The following is a 22,787-nucleotide window of genomic DNA, read 5'->3' on the forward strand; positions in this document are numbered from 1 at the left end:
GTCGTCAGTTGTGGTGTTGTTGTTATTGCATTCTACCAGCTCAGATCCTCACACACAAGGCCACATACACATTTCCATCCAGGTGAATACCAGAGTAGCGTGTTACCCCTTCTCGAAAATCTTCGGAGCGTTGTCAAGCTTATGAAGCGCTAAACAGATGTAAACACAGCAACAATACACAGATCATGTTATCGCTACTGTTACTATCTGCAGCACAGAATTGTCTCTTGGCGCTGTGTTTCACGCTGGCGCGTGCACTTCACGTCGCTTTCACTTGATGGTGAGGTCTTGTGACTTCCTGCTTCTGTACGGGACACATGTGCCCGGGGTGCCTTAACATGTGTAACAAGATTGAGGGTCCCTTTCTTCTTGTACTCAGGGGGAGTTCGTGTTCCGGACAGCCAAACTAATTATTTTAATGCCTATGCACCTCCCTCATGACCCCTCCAAACTCAGCCAACTCTAGTGCCTCTATCTGCTCTCCATGAGCTCTGAAAGCCACACGGTGCAGTCCAACCTCTCCTGACTGATCTTACTATTCCTGACTGCTCCCAGACAGTTTGCAGCGCTTCTGCCTGCTCCCTGTAAACTCCCTGCGCTCAGGATCACTCCCTTCCATGCCTGCTTGCTTCCAGCTTGCCCGCAGCACCCCTGCCTGCCCCTTGTGAACAGCCTGCACTACAACAGTCTCCTCATACCATACCTGCCTGATTCCAGCATTCCCGCAGCACCCTAGCCTGCTACCTGTGAACAGCCTACATAAGAACAAACTCCTCCTTGCTTGCCCGCATGACCCCTGCCTGCTCTCTGTGAACAGCCGGCACGAGAAAAATCTCCTCCATACCTGCCTGCGTCCAGCCTCCCCACACTGTCGGTGCCTGCTCCCTGTGAACACCATATACTCAGGGTCACTTCCTTCCAGACCTGCCTGTTTCTAGCATCCTTGCCTGCTCCCTGTGAACATCCTGCACTCAGGATCACTCTCCTTCAGACTTGCCTGTTCCCAGCATCTCCGCAGCACACCTACCTGCTTCCTGTGGACACCCTGCCCTCTGGATCACTCCCCTCTAGTACATACATGCCTGGTTCAAGCATGCCCGCAGCACCCCTGCCTGCTCCCTTTGAAAATCCTATTTTCAGGGTTACTTCACGCTGCTCTGCCTGCTGCCTGCAACCCTCACCGGTACCTGATCCCAGACAGCCCCTACCCATGAGCCTGCTCTCTGTGCAGCGTGAAGCCCTCATTCCCCACAGCTACTCCCACCCGCTGTGCCTGCTCCGCACCTCCTCCCACCACCTCCCGCTCTGCGTGTGCCGGCGTGCAGCCTCCCCCCCCCTGCGGCCTCCACAGGGGCCGGAAACCCTGCCTGTCCTGCCAGCCTCCTCGGAGCCAGGCCTGGGTGGGACTGGACCGGAGGACCGAAGCCTGAACCCCTCCTGCGAGAGGCAGGCAGAGCGGGGGAAGCAATGCGTGATGGACGCCCTCAAGGAGTCGAATACCCCCAAGGGCTCGCCCAGCACAGACATGCTCTTCGCCCTGCTGACCCAAAGCAAAGCCCTGCGGAAAGGTACCAGAAACATACCGTCAGTGAAAGGTGTCCGGGGGTGTTCGGGGTGGCGGTGCGCGGGAGCGCGGTGTATGTCAACATATAGCTAAAGTGCAGGGTCGGATTGGGATCACAATTCGGCCCGGGCACTGACGAAAAAAGTGGCCCACAATCAAGAGGCGTGGCCCATATTTAAGGGGCGTGGCCCACATTCAAGGGGCGTGCCCTTTCATGAAACACCATTTGCACAGAAAAGGAAAGAAAGTGGGAGGATACTGTTCTTGCACAGGACACAGGGCCAAGGTGACAATGGCCTACATGCTGAGCAACTAAAAAAAATAGCAAGGCCCCTTTCTGTCACAAAATTATTCCAGCCCTCCAGCACAGGAGCACCTGAAAAGCAGCAAAGCCCCTGCTATTACTAACCTACTTAGCCCTCCCCAGACCGTCAGCTCAGGAGCACGTGAACAGAGGTAAGGCCCCTGCAATTATTAAATTAATCAGCCCTCCAGGCCTCGGGAAAATGTCCTGGCAGGGGAGCACAAAACACAGCTTTCTGGGTCATCTAAGGTAGCCAGGTAGCCAGAGGGGAGGCTGAGGTGAAGCTGGTGCATGGGAAGTGCCTTCCCAGTGTGTTCTGGCAGTTTGAGTGTTTACCGTTTACTGTAGTATTACCCTTGTACCTGTGTATGGTACTCTTTTGTAACTTGTACACGTCACTTTTCTCTGGTATCACACTGTATGCTACCTCTCACTTTTGTTTGCTTTAGATACTTGCACAAGTGCCACCACTGCCTACGTAACGTTTGTTCTTGTGCTGGAGTATCTGCCATTTTTTGCAGTATTATACCTCTACTTGTACTTTGTACGCTTTTGTAACCTGCACACAAATCACTTTTTCCTCCTGTAATGTACAGGATTGCTACCTCATGTATTTTGGTTGCTCACTATTGTCACTTTTGATTCATGTAACTTAACGTTTGCTTTTGTAATTTGTCCACTTGTAATTTTTCTCCTCCATGTTTTATTGCTGTTCCTAGTGTGAAGCGCTCTGACACCTTCGGGTAATTAGCTGCATAAGTATTGGATTTAGAAACACACACTGCCAGTGCCAGCACTTACTCCTTTTCAGTGGTATCACGTCTGCTGGTGCCCACAACTGGGATCTCCCAGGCGGCCCCCCCCCACGGCAACACGCGCGTCACCCATCGTAATTATAGGCCGCTGACATTCTAGGTCACAGCCCGACAGGCTGTATTTTAAATAAACACTCATTGCCAACTCAAGGAATCAAAATAAAACACATTAATTATAGCTTAGCGTCCGAGAGCCCCGTGCTCCAACTGCCCACCCGCTCGCTACCTCAGTTTAGTTACACGACCACATATGGTAGTCTTTCAATAACAGATAGTAACAGCAGAAGTTTACTTTAAAACAGATTAATGGCATTTCTCAGGCACTTACTTCTTGAAGGCAAGCCGGCGCTGCTGCAAAAGGGAATCGATCATTCGGCGGCTGCGAGCAGCAGGCAGGCAGCCTGCACTTTCAAATCCCCCGCCGCTTTACCAATTTCCTGTTCCTGGGCCGGACGTGACGGCACTCAACCGCCGCACATCCGGATTAAAATCCCAGCCCCCCTGGTGCAGTGCAGTCTGGTTAACTGTTTAAGGACACAGGAGTATGCGCACCTCGGAGCAAAAGAGAGCCACGGGCACAGTGATAGAGGCGCCGCTGGTGGCTCGCCGGGCAGCAGGTGCATAATGCGTGACATTGCATTTCAGTGCGGTGATGCGGATCACCGCACTGAAATGCGTGAGCGTCACACCTGTTGCGTGACGCTTGGCAGGACTGGGTGAGCACCGAAACTAGAATTATCTGGCAAATGTGTACTGTGTGTTTTATAAAACTTTTTTTATTTCACATCTGTTACACATACCTGTAACACCATGGCCTTTTTTACATTTTTATTTTTTTATATTGTTGCTGAATCTATAACGTTCTTAATAAAATTATCCATGTAATAAACAAATAAGTTAAAAGTCTAGGTAACACAATTACTAAATTCATGTACAAATAGAGGCAAATGTATACATTATTAATTGATAATAACTGAGTAGGGAATATGGTTAAGGGAGCAAAGTGAAGTGCTCTGAAGTGGTCTGGAAATGTGTAGCGCTTTTTAAAACATCTAAAAAAAATATGTCCACAATATGTTTAACAAAATTATTAACCTCACACATAAACCCAGACAGGCCCCCACTTTGGCTCGGTATTTTATAGTATTTGTTGTAAGAGTCAGGTACACTAAACTCAGGCACGTTATAGTTAGTTCAAAAACCTTCGAAATTCACTGAAAAAAACCATAGGTTTCAGGCACGTTATAGTTGGAGATTAGCATTTAAAAAACCTTTGAAATTCACAAAAAAAACCATAGGTTTAAGGCACGTTATAGTTAGAAATTAGCCTTTCAAAAACCTTTGAAATTCACTGAAAAAAACATAGGTTTCAGACCCGTTATAGTTAGAAGGACATTTCATTTGTACGAAACCATATAAATTCCGGCGTTATAGTTAGTTCAGCTAACTATCACTCGCACCCCCACAATGCACTGCTGATGACATCACATATTACCTCATTCATGACATCACTGATGGCATCATCCAGTGACTGTGTACTTCTGTGAAGTTTAAATATGCTTTATATAAATAAATTCCAAGGTGTATTGAGAAATTAATGGGTGTATGAGTGTCTGTAAGGATGATTTTGTGGGTGTGCGAGTGACTGTATGAGTGAATGATTAAACATGTGATACTGAATGCATGGGTTAGTGACTAAACTGTGTGAATCTTTGTATCCGTGTGTAACTTGATGTGTAAGTCTGTGCATGCGTTGATGAGTAGCTACATGAATGTTTATATCCGTTATTGTTTGGTTACCTGAGTATTTGTATGGGTGCCTCAGTGTATGTGTGGGTGGGAAGTATGTGACTCTGCAGAGATGTGTGAGTGGTTAATACACTGGGTGTATGGGTTCAAGACTGTATAAGGAAACAGCTGTATGGGTGGGTGAGTGAGTGTATGGATGTCTTAGTGGTAAATATGCGAGTAACTACATAGGTAAAAGACAGTGGAGTTCTGGACTTTTTGGTTCCGTCCAGAGGTGTCAGGGAACAACACCCGAAGACCCCGGAGTTCCACCTGCCTTGGTGCACAAATAAACAGAAACACGGGCTTCTCGATGGTGGCGTCAAAGACCAAAGGTTTATTACTGCAGGGACACAGAAGTCACAGAAACCACGCATGGGCAGTGTCTAGGAGCCTGTTCGATTTGTACATAGAGGGTTGCTCCTTATATACTAAAATTTGAGCTTGAGGCGAATTCTTTACATGTTAGTACATTCCCAAACCTTTGTGTCCTAAACAATAAATATTTGGCGTTACACAGGAACCGTCGATAATATCTGATGCCAAACATTACGAAGAGGGGTTCCCACTAGTTCATCACAATCCCTTGTCAATATTGCATTCAAGAGCCGGACCGCCTCATCGTAAATTTCGTTACCTCCCCCTAATAAAGATTTGGAAAGAAAAGGAACGGAGCCAGGTGTGGAAGATAGGAAAGTGGGATAAGGGATGTTTGTGGGTTGTAAATGGGCAAGGCTACCGGCTTCGGCCGCCTAATCATGATCGGGACAATGGACACGAGAACCAGTTCAGTAGGGCTGGCCTCGGGCAGAGGAGGCAGCCTTTGTCGAGTCATGTAGCTACAGCGTGTTCTGTTCCAAGGTGTACGTGTCACTAAAGAGGTGAATCGCCGGCTAAACCTACGTGTCCTTAATTGAAATGAAGTGATCAGAGGTTATTGCGTATGTGAGGGCAAGAAATACAAAATGGCTGCCATGATCTAAGATGGATGCCATGGGTAGATCAGAAATGTGTTTGTAACAGGAGTACTCTTGCTCGTAGCATAGTGAAAACACCAGGATATGCTAAATGGATCATTTGCGGTTCGCTGATACCAATATTACGTATTTCCGACAATATTGAAAACACGGGTTCAAATCGTCACGGAACCTCAGACCCTCCTTTTGCCCTTACATAGGCAATTTCTCAGTCTATGTCAGAGTCTAATTCTATGCTCATCAGGTCAGGGACATGCTGTTGTATCATCATCCTTTCTCGCGCCTTTTCTCCAAACGCAGGTGGTTTTCTAAAACAGGTTGCAGCACAAAGACTACACAGAGCAGGACCACACTGGATAATCAGGCAGCATGAGAATAGGAATACTAAGATGACACCAATGACCATCAGAACCTTCCATCCCCACGCAGATATCAGAGTCCAAAACCACTCCATGAAGGACCAGTTTCCCTTGTCTACATGAATAGAGTCGGAAATCTTGTGTAGCTTCGAGATCGCCTCATAGACTGTTGGAGCATTATTAGGAATAAAGACACAGCAGCTCGATTGGATCATTCTACATACCCCACCTCGATCTGCAAGTATTACGTCTAGAACCATACGGTTCTGCAACGTCATGAGTCTATCCGCCTGAAGCTCAGCTGTCAAATTGCTAAGGGCACCAGCAGTTTCGGTGATAGTAGATTCAACTACCCGTGTTAGCTGACGTATGTTTCTACTATTGGCCATAGGCCCCCAGAATGGAAGGAAGCCTTTGAAGAAGTCTCCAGCTTCCTGACCAGCGGTATCTTCCTTGCTGAAGACACCTCTTGCTACTCTGGTCTTGTGATAATCGGATGAAGCAGTGTATGTTGGAGGCAACAATCGAGCAATATAACATGAACCTGAAAAGTCGGCAGGCAACCATGTATAAGCTCTGTCTCGACAAATGAAGTAGGTACCCCTAGCAGTAAGAAAAGCAGGGGAAGAGTTAGACGGAAACACGTAAGTCTCTACGCACTCACTCCTCCCTAGCTGAGCTCTCGGATTTCTCTCATTACCTTGCAAACAGACCTGACCTCGGTGAGGTACGACCCAGATTGGAGTTGAGCTTTTACGCTTGCTTTCTCCCAAACTAAGGCGATACTCTGAAGAGTTCCAACTTAAATATACTCGTAATTCGTCTCTAGGGTAAGATGGAGTATTATTGACGTCCATGATCATGTCAATAATTCCCTGGACTAAGGCTTTGTTGGCAGAGTTATATTTAGTGGAACGTGGTGGACGCGGAGGATAGGTCTCAAGGGCATAACCAAAGATGGTTTGAAGGGCCTGAAATTATCCATTATAGCTGAAAGGCAAAACCAGATAGGGAATGCCTTTATCCATAGTGTGGGGTATCAAGCCACACACCCAGCAGGCTGTAGTGTTAACTACCAGTTGGTGTTGGTGCAAGAGCTGTACAAAAGTGTTATTAATGAATTCTGAGCGTCGAGCTTGCTCATGTTCAGGAAACGGGTGAAAAGAGTGTATAGAAGAAACAGTAGAAGTAGCAGGATCAAGGGGAGGTACTGTGGTTACTGGCATAAAAATCAAACCCATACCAAAGACGATTCCACCCACCAACGTTATCAAAACAATCAAAAATGTAATGGCACATTGTATCAAAAAGCATTTGCTGTGAAGAATTCTGTAAAGTCTGTTTCTGCGAACATAAATCACATTTTCTCGTTGCAGCGCAGGAAGCTCCATCTTCTACAATCCGCTCGCGACCACTGATGATGTGTACGTAGATGAAAATGCCTCTATCAGCCCTGGGAGTTCCCAGAACCAACAGAAAGATCGACCTTGTGTCAGACCCCCGCAGATTCAACTAGGTACACAGCCACGACCCTACGGCTACCCAGAGGGCAAGGCAATTTTAAAAACAATAAAACAATAGCAAACTTCCTGGCTGAAGGCAAAAGTTCAAAATTTCAAAATATCACAATAGGCAGTTGCCTGCTTTATTTGTCCATATTACGAGGTCGTAGGTTATATCTTTGCTTTGCAGGAACTGTTTGATCGGCAAATAACGTATCACTAGTAGCTGTTGCAGTGTTCAGGTTCGCAGATGACAGAGTTTTTTCTGATGCAGAGGACAAATGTTCAGAGTTCAAAGGAGTCTTTTCAGGAGGAGAGTCAGAGTTCGGAGTGTCGGTAATCAATTCGGCATCGCTGAAAGGGATGAACTTTGGCGTTTGTTCAAATTCGGAGGCACCAATTCCCTTCTTCACCCAGTCGTCGTAAGGAAGTGGCAAAGGTACACGTTTGACATGGGACGCATGTACCCAGTGCTTGCGACCAGCTACACGAACAGCGGTTCTTGTCGCAAGTAGCACTTGGAAGGGGCCGACGAATCTTGGTTGAAGGTTCTTCGTCCTCGCAAAGTTTCTGACCACAACTTGGTCGCCGGGTTTCAGCTGATGCCCTGGACTCTCCGGAGGCTTTGGCAATGCATCGAAAACCTGTTGGTGAATAAGACTCAATTTAGCAGTCAAGTCGTAAAGGTAATCGATCAACATAGGATATTCTAGAGAACAAAACTCCTTTGGCCTAGGCACACCCCAAATATTTGCCGGGCGGCCAAAGACAATTTCGTAGGGACTAAGCCCTACTCTAGAATGTACAGTTGCTCTCGTTGATAACAAAGCCAAGGGTAGTGCGTCTGGCCAGGATAAACCCGTGGATGCCTGTATTTTAGCTAGCTTTAATTTGAGGGTGCCATTGTAACCCTCAACTAAACCAGCAGACTGGGGATGGTTTGCACTGTGGAACTTCTGTTTGATGCCCAAACCGGCACACACACTCTGCATAACTTTCCCTATGAACTCACTTCCGTTATCTGACCATACAATCCGTGGCATTCCGAACCTAGGGAAATATTCTTTGAGAAGAATTTTGGCAGCTGATAGGGCAGTATTGTCCTTTAGTGGATATGCTTCGATCCATCTGGAAAAAGCACAGACTACCACCAGGACGTATTTCAAATTATTACATCGATCCATGTGAATGAAGTCTAACTGAATCACTTCAAAGGGGCAAGAAGGAGGAGCGAAGTGACCAGCAGGAGTTGGAGTTCCCTTGGCAGGATTATGCATCAGGCATACCATACAATTTTTCACCACTCTTTCTGCACATTTACTGATCCCATCATTCTTCCAGACTGGAGCCAACATCTTACAGATTCCTTTAGAACTTATATGTGCTACTCCATGCGCCATCGTCACCACTGCAAGCACATACGCATCAGGCAACATCCAGCGCTGTTGTTCTGACAAATCAATCAAACACCCACTCGAATCCAACTTGCCTGTACTTTCTCTCCATACACGTTTTTCCTCCTCAGTTGCCTCTTTCTGAATCTCTTTCACACTTTCCACTGTATCCTCACACATCCCAGACTCGGCAATCCATCTTGCAGACGTAGCAACATACATTCTACTCATCATATCTCTAGCTGTCTGTTTAGCAGTTTCATCAGCAAAAGCATTCCCACGACCAACATCATCCGTGATTGCTTTATGAGCACTGCATTTCACAATTGCAACTTCAGTCGACAAGGTTAGAGATTCCAACAAGTCGTTAACTAGTTGACCATGTTGAATCTTAGTCCCATGGGACGTAATGAAACCTCTTTCTTTCCACAAACGGCCAAAACTATGGGCCACACCAAATGCGTACTGACTATCTGTGAACACATTCACTCTCTTTCCCTCGGCTAAAACACACGCTCTTGTTAGAGCTATTAATTCTGCAGCTTGGGCAGAATTCTGACTCACTCTTGCAGTCTCCACAATCGTCTTCAAAGTTGTCACTGCGTAGGCAGCAGTCACATCACCATTCTCCAATTTAAAACATGACCCATCCACATACAGCGTGCCATCTGGATCTGACAATGGAGTGTCTTTTAAATCAATTCGTCCTTTTGTCTCTTCCTCCGTTCTAAAACAACAATCATGGGGCTCGGAATCACTCGACTCTTGATTAGCCGGCAACAGCGTTGCTGGATTCAATACATTACATCTTTTGATCTGAATATGACTTGCTAATAATGTCAGCTCGTAACCAGATAATCTCGCACTGGTAAGGTGTTGTGTCTTGGTTCGATTCATGAGTGTATCCACAGCATGAGGAACCATAACCACTAGCATGTTGTTCATCACCAAACCAGCAGATTGTCGAATGGAAGCCACAGCTGCTGCTGTAGCTCTCAAACAACTAGGTAACGCTCTGGCTACCGGATCTAATGTTGATGAAAAATACGCACAAGGGCGTTGTTTATCACCAAATGTCTGTGTCAGAACACTCAACGCGCAACCTTCTCTCTCGTGAACGTAGAGCGTGAATGGCTTGCTGTAATCAGGTGTACCTAATACAGGAGCTGAACACAATGCTTTTCGTAACTCAGAAAAACTCTCTTGACATTCATCAGACCATGGCACCGGACTCGGAACATTTTTCCCAGTCAAAGCTACCAACGGTTTTGCTAAAAGAGAAAAATTTGGGATCCACTGCCTACAGTAAGAGGTAATACCTAAAAAGGCACGTACTTCTCTCTGCGTGCGAGGAACACTCATCTGCGTAATTGCTTTTATTCTTTCTGGGGTCAACTTCCTTCCCTCCTTTGACAAGAGATGACCTAGGTAGGTCACTTCTTGGCAGCAGTATTGCATTTTCGAAGGTGATACTTTATGATTCAAATTGGACAAATGATGCAATAACGAAATTGTAGCTGCTTTGCAAGTTTCCTTGTCATCGGCAGCCACTAAAAGATCGTCTACATACTGCACTAGAGCAGAGCCTGGAGGAAGGACAAAGGAATCTAACTGACTTTTTAATGCCTGACTGTAAATGGATGGGCTCTCACAATAGCCTTGTGGAGCGCGTTTAAACCTGAAACTTCGACCTCCTAGACAGAAGCCGAAAATATCTCTGCTTTCCTCGGCTATCGGAATGCTGAAAAAGGCATTCTTCAAGTCGATGACTGAAAACCATGTGGCTGTAGCAGGAATCAATGTCAACAAGGCAGTAATGTCTGGAACTACAGGAAACTGCGGGACCACAATCTTATTAACTTCTCTGAGGTCAATGACAAACCTATACACTGGAGGTTTTGTAGGCTCAGTTCGTTTCAAAATCGGTAATACAGGACTGTTACAAACATTTCCTCTAGTTTCTTCAACCACACCTTTTTTAATCAAATCTTGTACAATCAATAAAAGTGCACGTTCACCTTCACTAGATATTTTGTATTGAGGAATTCTTGGAAATTTTACATTTGCTTTCAAAGTGACTACGTATGGTGGTATTTCCAAAAGGCCTACATCGTTAGGACCAGTCGCCCAAAGAGTATCAGGGAGTGAACGCAGCTCTGGCGGGAGTGCATCCATTGACAAGTACATCGGAGAGGTGATTCTTTTGCCCAATGTAAGCTGTACTCCTTCCGGAGAACAGTACAATGTCGCATATAGGCGTTTTAACAAGTCTAAACCAAGCAGATTTTCATTACAACCTGTCGTCAAAATTAGGGGTGCTTTCAATTGACACGGTCCAACAGAAATAGACAAAGGACCAGATATGGGGTTGTAAACAGGGGCGCCTGAAAAACCTACAGAAACATTTGTTGAGCCGGACAAAGGTGCGCCAGGGAGTTTCGCATGAATGATAGAACTTTTTGCGGCACCAGTATCCAACAGAAACGGTTCGACTACACCTGATGTTGCTACTGCGACATAAGGCCCACTCTGATCCACTGGAACTGATACTACTCCCTCTCTCTGTCCATGGCTGTCCTAGTACCCATGTTGCTGAAATCCCTCATCCACTTCACAATAGTCTTCGACAAGATACTGTTGAGATCTATTTTGTTGGGCAGACTGTCCATTTCGTTGATCAAAGTGATTGGAAGGGCGATCACACAGCACCTCGCCCTCGACCTCTAGAATTTTGCACAAAACCACCACGACCTCTTTGAGCTGCTGCTGCGTTATTTTGCGCTAAGACTGGACACTCATTTTTGTAATGACCTTCTTTCTTACAATACGCACACTGATTCCACTGATATTGAGGCCTAGGTGAACTATAATCTGTTCTTTGATACGAGCCCTGTTGCGTATTAGTCTGACTCGTACGAGGCGGATACGCCTGTTGCAAGAGAACTTTAGTCTTTAAGTCTTTCGTTTTCTTATCTGATTTTTCTTTCTCCTCTTTATCCCTATTTTCATAATACTGCGCAGTTGCAAGTATTTGCGCAGTTGTAGAAACAGCCCACGCACTCTCGGAATCTTTTAATTTGTTGCATAGCTCGGGTAACAAATTATGTACGAACTTATCGACAAACAGTCTCTGTCCTCCTTCTGTGCTCATATCCTGACCACTATGTTCTACAAAAGTCTCTTCGAACCTCGTGAAAAAGTCGGAGACACTTTCGTCTTTCTTTTGCCTGCATGCGGACAACTTGTCCCAATTAACACGCAATGCGGGCATCAGAGTCTTCATTAAGTCGATTATTCTACCTGGAAGATTAGCAATTAGAGGTTCGGGTTTGGAACCACCTGTTTGCTGACCATCCGCTGCAATGATAGCTGCCCAATCACCACCTAGGGCAACTGGATGATTTTCTTTACGAATTTTAGCCCAAATTGGTTGCGGAACTACATTACCAAATAACATATCAATGTCCGCCAGATTCATTACACAAGCCTCAACTGTCTGTGTTAATTCTTTATAGTATCCGGCAGGATTCTTACGCGGGTCTGGCAAGGCCTGCTTCACTGCTAGCACTTCGGCTCGTTTCCATGGAATGTGTATCCACACTCTTTGGAATTGGGCCGGAGCGGCAAGAATACCATTCGCCAAATCAGCTTGCACAGCATCACGCCAAATTGGAGGAACCTCCCTCATTGGATATTGGCGAGTCTGCTTCGTACTACCTTTCTCTAAGTCTCTTGGTGAACGAAGTGATGGGTCATTTCTATAACTTAAAATCAGCTCCATCGCTTCTTTTATATTTTGACCTACTATCATTCCCGCAGCAAACTCTTTCTGAACCTTAATTAAATCTTCTAAATTCGATTCAACATCATCTTCTTCTATCTCCTCACGTAACAGCGAGCACATCTCGTCAAAGACATACCGTTGCGTTGGTTCATTCCATTGCATAAATGTATCTAGTACATCTCTCGTGCTATATCTCCTACTCTTCGAAATCCATCTGAGAGCCGTGGAATCTAAAATTCCCCGTTCCTCAGTACTCGGAAGCTGACTACGTCTTTGTACAGAGTCAGAAGTAGGAGTCTTGATTAAAGTTTTATAGAGAGGGGATAGGATGCTAGAGACAGAATCAGTGATTCTTCGACGAACAGAAAGTGGAGTCAACATACTAGCAGACGCAGAGAACACAGTAGAAGTAGGAACAGATAACGGAACAGTAGGAGTATCGAGGAAGATAGTTTGTGGAACAGTAGGTGTAAGCGATACAGATACAGGTATAGAAGTCGGCAATCCAGGAAGAGGAGGTACCGTAGGAACATTCACATTGACCACAGGAGGTACAGGAGCTTGATTCTGAGGGGCAGGAGCAGGAATACCAGGTTGTCCAGCAACCGGCAATTGAACATTCGGTACAGGTGGAGCCGTAGCACCTTGTGCATACGGTGGAGGTGACCTTAACAGATAAGACAACAGAGGATCGTTTTCGGGGTCCTCCAGTATCTTAGCTGTTTTCGATGGCAAGGCAGGATAGCACTTGTCTATCGCTAAATTATGCTCTCTAATGGCCACCTCTATGGCCTTCTCAGACTCGTTAACTTGCAGCTGTTTAGCCGTTTGTTCTAAAGTCAATTCTTCTTGCTCTTTCTGTTCTTTCTTCAATCTTTTAATCTCTCTCTGTTTAGATTCTTTTCGCCAGTAACGGAAAGAATCAAACATTGCCGGCCGGGCTTTCTTCCTAAACAATTTTGCTTCTAAATTATCAAGGATTTCGGGTTCAAAACTACCATGCAGTGGCCAACTAAGGACACCATCCTTTTTCGTATAGCGGACCCACACCTCATTATAAGATATAGGACCCACACCATGTTTACAGTACAGATCGTATAAGGGAGTCCCAATCGGAGGAACCAGACATGAGTCCTCCAATCGTGAATCACTGTTGCAACCAAAACACGACAACATACAATTTCTCCGACTTACCATTTTGCAATCCGGAACACAAAACAGACAAAACAAGAAACAGATATGTGCACCTGAACCAAGAACTTAGGCCTACCAAAAGCGAACTGATCTATCAATACCCAAACTAAACCAAATAGATTATCGTAACCAGAACAACCAGAGATAATCTTACGAAACCAAACCAAACCAAGAACCAAAAAGGATTTTAACAACCCTCACGAAGTAACCAACTAGCAACCACTAAATACTTAACTGAGGTACTGAAGACGTCACCAAGGAGAAACCCGTCACGTTTCGCCGTACTAAGGACTGCACCTCGGGTCCAAGACAGGGCGACGGTCAAGGCAACGGCCCACTGCAGCCGTCCTGAACGGGAACCCTCGTGGAAGAGAACTTCGGGCCACTTTTGCGATATGCCGGGATCGATGAAGTGGGGCGCCTCCCTCAGGAATCTTCACACGAAGCTTCTCGAACTCTTCAGGCTTTTGGACCGGTACCGAATGACGTCGCCCCACGTGGGGCGCCAATTGGAGTTCTGGACTTTTTGGTTCCGTCCAGAGGTGTCAGGGAACAACACCCGAAGACCCCGGAGTTCCACCTGCCTTGGTGCACAAATAAACAGAAACACGGGCTTCTCGATGGTGGCGTCAAAGACCAAAGGTTTATTACTGCAGGGACACAGAAGTCACAGAAACCACGCATGGGCAGTGTCTAGGAGCCTGTTCGATTTGTACATAGAGGGTTGCTCCTTATATACTAAAATTTGAGCTTGAGGCGAATTCTTTACATGTTAGTACATTCCCAAACCTTTGTGTCCTAAACAATAAATATTTGGCGTTACACAGGAACCGTCGATAATATCTGATGCCAAACATTACGAAGAGGGGTTCCCACTAGTTCATCACAATCCCTTGTCAATATTGCATTCAAGAGCCGGACCGCCTCATCGTAAATTTCGTTACCTCCCCCTAATAAAGATTTGGAAAGAAAAGGAACGGAGCCAGGTGTGGAAGATAGGAAAGTGGGATAAGGGATGTTTGTGGGTTGTAAATGGGCAAGGCTACCGGCTTCGGCCGCCTAATCATGATCGGGACAATGGACACGAGAACCAGTTCAGTAGGGCTGGCCTCGGGCAGAGGAGGCAGCCTTTGTCGAGTCATGCAGCTACAGCGTGTTCTGTTCCAAGGTGTACGTGTCACTAAAGAGGTGAATCGCCGGCTAAACCTACGTGTCCTTAATTGAAATGAAGTGATCAGAGGTTATTGCGTATGTGAGGGCAAGAAATACAAAATGGCTGCCATGATCTAAGATGGATGCCATGGGTAGATCAGAAATGTGTTTGTAACAGGAGTACTCTTGCTCGTAGCACAGTGAAAACACCAGGATATGCTAAATGGATCATTTGCGGTTCGCTGATACCAATATTACGTATTTCCGACAATATTGAAAACACGGGTTCAAATCGTCACGGAACCTCAACAGTATATTTCAGTAATGGTGTATTTAAATCCATGCTAATATAATAAAGAGAGAGCCCAAACCTTTGAGGCGGGTAATCTCAGGAACCACAGCACCAATCACAACACCCAATACAGCGTTGGAAAGGGCAGTTACAGCAGAAGCACATAGGCTATGCAGACGCACACCATATACATTTAAAAGGTAAAAGAACCGTGCCAACAAAGTAGTCCCTTGTGGGCGTGTCTGCGTTGTGCTGGGAGCGTGACAAACCCTGGGGGTGTGTGGTACGTTCTGCCCTTCATGCCATGTCTCATATTGTGTGCTGTGGGCGTGTGCTGGGGGCGTGGGCGTGTGCGGGGTGCGGGATTATGGAAAAAAAAAGCGAGCGTTGTGCCCAATATTTCATTGTTTTTTCTTCCCAGGTCCTGTACATTCCAGCTCCGGGTGTCCACCCTGCTCCCTTTAAATACCCCTGCACCCCATAATCATAACCCACCCTTACTCCTTAAAATACCCCAACACCCTTAAACACTAACCCATCTTAACCCTATAAATATACCCTGTACCCCAGAACCCAAACCTAGCCCTGAACCATAAAAATAACCGTAGCGTTTCACAGGCCTGTCACAGATAAGAAATGCTATCAAAACGAAATCCTACAAAACAATACACTACTGGCCGGCAGCAATTCATACCCGGACAACGTCAGGACAGCCTGCTAATAAGTATATGTTAGAGTAAGTGATTGTGACAGTGGGTTTATGGATGAATGTGTTATTGTATGAGTGATTGTAGAAGAGAGTAAGTATGGATTAGTTTCTGTAGGAATATGTGAGTTGGTGTGTATTTAATTTAAGGTGAGTAAATGGGAGTGTGATTGATTCTTTGCATGACTGACTAGATGTGTGAGTAACTCTGGATGAGTGGTGGTGTGTGAGCGTCTGTGTAGCTGTATGAGTGCGTATCATAGTGTTGTATTAATGAGTGACTGCATGTATGAGTGACTGTATGGGTGAATGACTGGATGTGTGTGTGTAGACCTGTAAATCAGTCAGTGTGTATGTAGTGACTGGTATTGGTGTGTGTAGGGTTTCGAAAATGGTAGTGTATATTTTAGAGTGTGTGTATGAAAGGTTACATTAGGGTGTGAGGAGATGTATCAGCTTTTCACGTTGATATAATCAGTGATATCATTTGATATGTCATCAGTGGTGTCATCAGTGATGTCACTGACCATGTCATGAATGATGTAATATGTGATGTCATCAGAAGTGCATTGCGGGGGTGCGAGGTATAGTTAGCTGAACTAACTATAACACCGGAATTTCTATTTTTTTGTATGAATGAAATGTCCAACTAACTATAACGTGCCTTAAACCTACGGTTTCATTTATTTCATTTATAAAAAAACGTTTCTGTGAATTTGTAAGTATATACACAAGACTCCACCAGGAGCAGATGCAACCTGTTAGTCAGCCCCCCTTTCACTGATCCAACGGACGCTCCTAGAAGTCCCACGCTGAGGCACTCCGTGGCCTCACAAGAAGCGCACTGGTCTCACTGAGCTATTTGGCTTAGAACACCCACTTCCTATCAGAAGATATTGAAGGTACTTTTGGGTATCGTTAGAGCTTTGACAGTAGCGTATGAACAGTAACTCACACTGAGCTCTGGTCCGCAGGTGCTGCTATTAATACTGAATCTTATTTAAAATACAGGTCTTATGTGATGTTCATCCTTTGTTCCTGTAGCTGTTATTGCTCTTTAATACAGAGATCATGTATGTGTTACTACAGGTATAATAATGTGAAGATTCAGAGCCCAGAGGCGGTGAAGAGTTATAAAGGTAAATATCATTGCGATGATTAGCTCTAAATATTACAGTTCATGAAAATGATATGATATGGTATTTTGTGGTGTGGTATGGTATGGTATTGTATCGTATGATATGGTATGGGATGGTGGGCTATGGTATGGTTTGGTGTGATATGGTATGGTGCGGCATACTATGGTATGGTGGGATATGGTATGGTGTGGGCAATGGTATGATGTGGTGTGCTTTGGTATGGTGTGCTATGGTATGGTGTGGTATAGTGTTGTGTGCTATGGTATGGCGTGGGATGGTATGGTGTGGTGTGCTACGAAATGGTGTGGTGTGCTATGGTATGGTGTTGTGGGCTATGGTATGGTGCGGTATAGTGTTGTGTGTAATGGTATGGTGTGGTGTGCTACGAAATGGTATGTTATGGGATGTTATGGTGGGATGGGATCAGATAGGATGGTGTGGAATGGTATGGAATGTTATGATGGTATGGTGGGTGTACTATTGGGTGAGATCATGGTATAATATGGTATAGTGGTATGGGATGGTTTGGTATGGTGGTAATGCATGGCATGGGATGGCATTATGTTATAGTGTGGTGTGCTACGGAATGGTATGGTATGTATGGTATGTTATGGGATGTTATGGTGGGATGGGGTTGGATGGGATTGGATGGTGTGGACTGGTATGGCATGTATGGTGTTGTGTACTATGGTATGCTGTGGTCTGGTGGGCTATGGTATGGGGTGGTGTGGTATGGTATACCCTGGCATGGTGTGGTGTGATGGGCTTTGGTGTGGTGTGGTGTGGTATGTTATGGTGTGGTGTGCTACGGAATGGTATGGTATGTATGGGATGTTATGGGATGTTATGGTGGGATGGGATTGGATTGTATGGGATGGTGTGGACTGGTATGGAATGGAATGGAATGTTATGATGGTATGGTGGGTGTACTATAGGGTGAGATCATTGTATAATATGGTATAGTGGTATGGGATGGTTTTGTATGGTGGTAATGGATAGAATGGGATGGTGATATGGTGTAGTATGGTATGGTATTTAATGTAACGTGCACTCACGCCAGGGTACAGTTACTTGATTTGTCCCTAAAGTTTGTATTTTCAAGATTTTTCTACATTTCTACTAATCTCCATTCTGTATATGTGCTGCAGCATTTCCTTTGTTTAAATCAATCTTCCCCTTAGACATTCATGCTAAGTTTATCTGAAATTCAGATCCGGTAATTTCACACCTGACATTAATTAGTTTATTTATTTATGGGTTTTATATAGCGCCTAAATCACCCCCAAAGGGGTATCTCTGCGCTTTGAACCGTGCTGCTGGACAGGCTGACTAGCATTATCAGAACAGAGCAGTCTTAAGAAGCTTTCTAAATCGGAGATAGTCAGGACATTGTCGCAGGTAAATGGGGAGTTGATTCCGATAAAGGGGAGCGAGGTAGCAAAAGGTTTTCCCACCTAACCTTGATTTGCTGATCCGTGGGACCAAGAGAAGCGATTTGGTTCTTGACCGGAGGGTTGTAGAAGGGACATAATGATTATTTTTCTTGGCGATGTAGAGGGGGCCATTGTTATACAAGGCCTTGTGGACGGTGCAGCAGATTTGGAATTTAACCCGCTTGCACACTGGAAGCCAATGAAGCTGTTGAAGGAGAGGAAGGGAGGCAGTTTTCTGGGGGGCATTTGAGACAAGGCGCGATGCGGTGTTCTGAACCACCTGCAATCTGCTAAGCGAGGACTCATTGGCTGAGACCAGGCGAGCGTTGAAATAGTCTAAGCGGCTTACTACCATTGCCTGAATGAGGGTTTTACGAGTAGAATCTGGGAGGAAAGGAAAAACTCGCCATAACAAACCCAGCATGTGCTGTGCGCTTTAGTGTAGTGAGCAGTCTAGTGCTGCGCTCTCTAGCGTCGCATGCTCCTTCCAGATGTTCTGTAAATTAATTATATGTAAAACAGAAGCAGTAATTACAGCCTTTCTTTGTGTCATTAAATCTCTAATTGTGAATCTCTTCTCTGCAGTGATGGTGACTCTGGATCCTGACACGGCTCATCGTTGGCTCCGCCTGTCTGAGGGGCGGAGACGAATAAGATGGACGGACACAGCACAGCCCATGCCGGACACCCTCAAGAGATTCACCTACTACCCCTGTGTGCTGGGGAGCAACGGGTTCACCTCTGGCAGACATTACTGGGAGGTGCAGCCGCTGCAGGAGGGGGGAGCGTGGAATGTGGGGGTCGCAGCAGAGTCTGTGGACAGGAAGGGAGGGATCACATGGTCATCTGAGGGGGGAGTCTGGGCTGTGCAGGGGTGGGGGGGTAAGTATGTGGCTTTCACCTCCCCTGTGATCCCTCTGTCCCCTCGTGAGAAGCCCCTGAAGCTGGGGGTGTATCTGGACTATGAGGGGGGGCGGCTGTCCCTGTACAATGCTGACACCTGGGAGCTTCTCTACTCCTTCCTGCAGGCTCCCTTCACAGAGAGGCTCTTCCCGATCTTCCATCTCTGGGTAGGAGCAGATCTGAGGCTGGTGTGAGAGCTGCAGGGAGCTTCAGACTCCCACCCCCCTACAGAGAAGGAGCAGAGCGGAGGCTGGAGAGAGCCCCCCTCCCTCCTCAACTGCCACCCACGGTTTAAACTCCAACATTCCAAGAACCTTCTTCACAATGACCCTCACCTGTTTCCATGACAACCAGAAGCATCACCTGAAACTATGTATCTCTTTTCCCTGTACATTTTAAAAACAAGGGCAGACCATGTTTCCCGTGTGAATCATGCACCAAGAACACATTGTAACATGATAAAGTCTCAGCACAATTAAACGAGCACTGGCATATCCAATAGGTCTCGCCTTTGGGTCCTTATAAGTCTTTAGCCAGAGCAATGTTTCTAAGGTATGTTGTAGAGCAGTGTGGCTGCTGTGCTCCGTACTGCAAACCTGGTGTCTAGTGCAGTGACGTGGGGCAGTGGCATGGTGTGGTGTGGTGTTATAAGGTATGTGTTGGTGAGATGCATGTTGGTGGCATATGCATCTTTACAACAAAAATCGCTAATGTTACCTTTACATTTTTATTCTCGCCTGAAAACCTCTGAACACACAAGGACATGTTCTTTGCAACAGACGTACATCTTAATCCTCTGCACTACTAATTTAGAATGAGTGGAAACAGCCACTAGAACATACTCTGATCTCTCTCCCACAGACACATTATTTGCCAAGGTTAACTTTACATCTTTTTATTGTTGCCTGAAAACCTCTGAACACACAAGGACATGTTATTTGCAGCAGGAACCTTAATCCTCTGCGCTACTTTAACATGAGTGGAAACAGCCACTAGAGAACACTCTGATCTCTCTCTATCAAGAACTCTCTTCTAGCTCCTTTAAAACCTACATAGGATCTGCACGTTTAGTCAACATACACTGTATATGCCTTGTGTCCAGACTCATTCCAGACACCCCCACTGCGGATGTTAGCCTGTGTACCAGCTGGCTCACAGTGCCACTAGAAACTCTTTTTACCAAGGAAAGAATAGTTTTTGGCAACTATCGAACATGACAACCCTGATCCCTCAGGACGCACCAGAATTGTAAAAGAAATGTAGATTTCTACCATTTTGACAAAACCATGAATACAGGCAAGTATATAAAATACTTGACAGTAAAATGCGTACTGGTGCGATGCAACCCGAACTAGATGTACCTAAGTGTACCTAGCATGTCAGAAGGTGTAAAGCCAAGAATACTGTTAGGATAAAGTTAACCCCATTACCTGAAGTCTGAGACTGTGGGACCCCGTCTTAGTCTCGAGCTGGACAGCATGGGATGTTCATTCCAATGCGAGCTGGAGTATCTGCATGCAGGAACCTCAGCGTCTCGCGTCAGTCTGTCGGCAGGGAAGTCCTGATCTCTCTCTATCCCAGCAAGATGTGATGTATTTATACCCAGAGGTCTCCCCAGGGGTTCTACCTTGCTGTGCCATTCTCGTACTGTGGATGAGGTCTGGGATGAACCTTGTACATAGTTATTATGCAGGAGATGTAGGTCCAGCTGAGTTTCCAAGAATCCTCATGCATAATGTTTGAGGCTATTGTTCAGGGAAAACTCCAGGTACTGTGAGCAGTACTGTAACTAGGTAAAGGGTCAATCCTAAAGCCCGTTATGTATGTAGTGAAAGGTAGGGAAAAATAAAGGTGAAGGGTTATGATGTTACCTGGGCCTATATTAGGGTACCTATACAGAATACCCACTCCTCATCCGACTGGATAATATTATTAAATTCTAACATACTACTAGGTTGCCTAGACAGTGGGTATGCAAAACAACTAGTTTTAAAATATAGTTGTTATACTTGGCCCTTTTTGCAGGGTCATCCATGAACTTGAACTCTGACCTGTTTTAGTTGCTTTTATGACTCTGGGCACTTTACTACTGCTGATCAGTGCTAAAGTGCATATGCTCTTTTTGTTAAATTGATGTTTTGATTAGTGACTCCATGACTGACTTATTTGATTTACTGTCAGACTCTCGTATTGTGCACTGGGTGTGCCCTGTGCTTGTAAATCAAATGCTGCTGGTGGGCTTGCAGCAATCAAAGCAGCCCGGAAAGTCTAACTCTGGCCTGCCACTGCAGAGCCCGTACGCAGTCTGGGACTGTCGTGTCGACTAGGAGTGTGTACCCACTCGCCAGTCCTTAAACCTTCCCTTCTCTGCATAGCAGTCACCCCTACAGTAGGCCTACAGGCAGGGTACGTTGTATGTAAAAGGTAGGACATGCCCTGATGTTCGTGGCATGACCTGATAGTGAATTACAACCTATTTCGTTTTTCAATATTGCAAGGCTACCTGTTCCCATAGGCCAGAACTGGAGGTTTTGATTATAACATCTTTTAATTCTAACTGACCCGGGAGACGAGGTAGAGATTAGAGTTTAGTATGCCTGTCCTCAGAATGATAAAATGCATCTTTTAGTGAAGTTGGTTTTAACATTCTAGACCCTCTGCCTTCAGAGGATAAAGTATTTCGGAGTATAAATACGGGGACCCAGACCCCAAGAAGTTAGATCACTTCTGGGAACACAAGACAAACCTTTTCAGAGGAGAAGAACCAAAGGAAGCTGCAGGAGTTTGGACTGCCCCTCTGCCAGCGTGCTGTTGTTGGGTTGGCCTGCAGTGGTGTCTTCAATGCCGAGGGAGGAAAGGAGAAGAAACTTTTACAGAACTTTCATCATCTTGTAGAATATTTCTCAAAGGGCTTGAACTGAGCTTGCCTCCTGTCTGAAGTCTCAGCGATACAAAAGACTTCACCTCTTATGTTTGCTTGCTTCTGGAACTTCCTGTTTCAGTTGCTACAGAAGGAATCTGCAACACGAACGCCAGCGAACGTCTCTGCAATCTGCATCGAAATCATGAGGGCTGCTCCGATTTGTATCCGTAGACCGACGCCTGCTGGTGTTCTGTATCGACCCCAGAGCCGACATCATCGCGGAGCCGATCCTCGGCGAAGGTGGCCAAGAACTCATCAACACCGTGACCTCGTAAGGAACCGTGGTTTTGGCGCCATCGTAACGTCACCTCCTCTCGGGTCGGGAACTGATGCCTCCCCTGCCTGTGCAAGCATCCAGGACACCGACTCATCATCTCCCGCCGAAGCAGGGAACCGACTATGCAAACCGCCAACGACACCGCATCACCCAGACGCCGTGAGCTGTCTTTGTTTTGCTTTCCAAGGTACTGTTCTGTGGGGTCTGTTTTGATCTTGGGCCCAACGCTGCGCACCTCGTGGTCGGCACCGTACTTTGGGAAGTCTTTGACCTAGACGTCG

At 45.9% G+C, this 22,787-nt stretch overlaps 1 protein-coding gene across 1 annotated transcript in view; it reads left to right on the forward strand.

The window, feature by feature from the left end:
- The window catches only part of LOC147710222 (E3 ubiquitin-protein ligase TRIM39-like), a 279,063-nt gene extending 259,260 nt beyond the window's left edge, over positions 1–19,803 (forward strand). Inside the window, exons 5-6 of the mRNA XM_086920901.1 lie at positions 16,921–16,970; positions 18,989–19,803. Of these exons, the coding sequence (XP_086777027.1) occupies positions 16,921–16,970; positions 18,989–19,500 (562 nt within the window). The 3' untranslated portion in view covers positions 19,501–19,803. The remainder of the gene's footprint in view (positions 1–16,920; positions 16,971–18,988) is intronic.
- Positions 19,804–22,787: the final 2,984 nt, after the last annotated feature.

Source organism: Lissotriton vulgaris, chromosome 5 (assembly GCF_964263255.1).
Source record: "Lissotriton vulgaris chromosome 5, aLisVul1.2, whole genome shotgun sequence".
NCBI lineage: Eukaryota > Metazoa > Chordata > Amphibia > Caudata > Salamandridae > Lissotriton > Lissotriton vulgaris.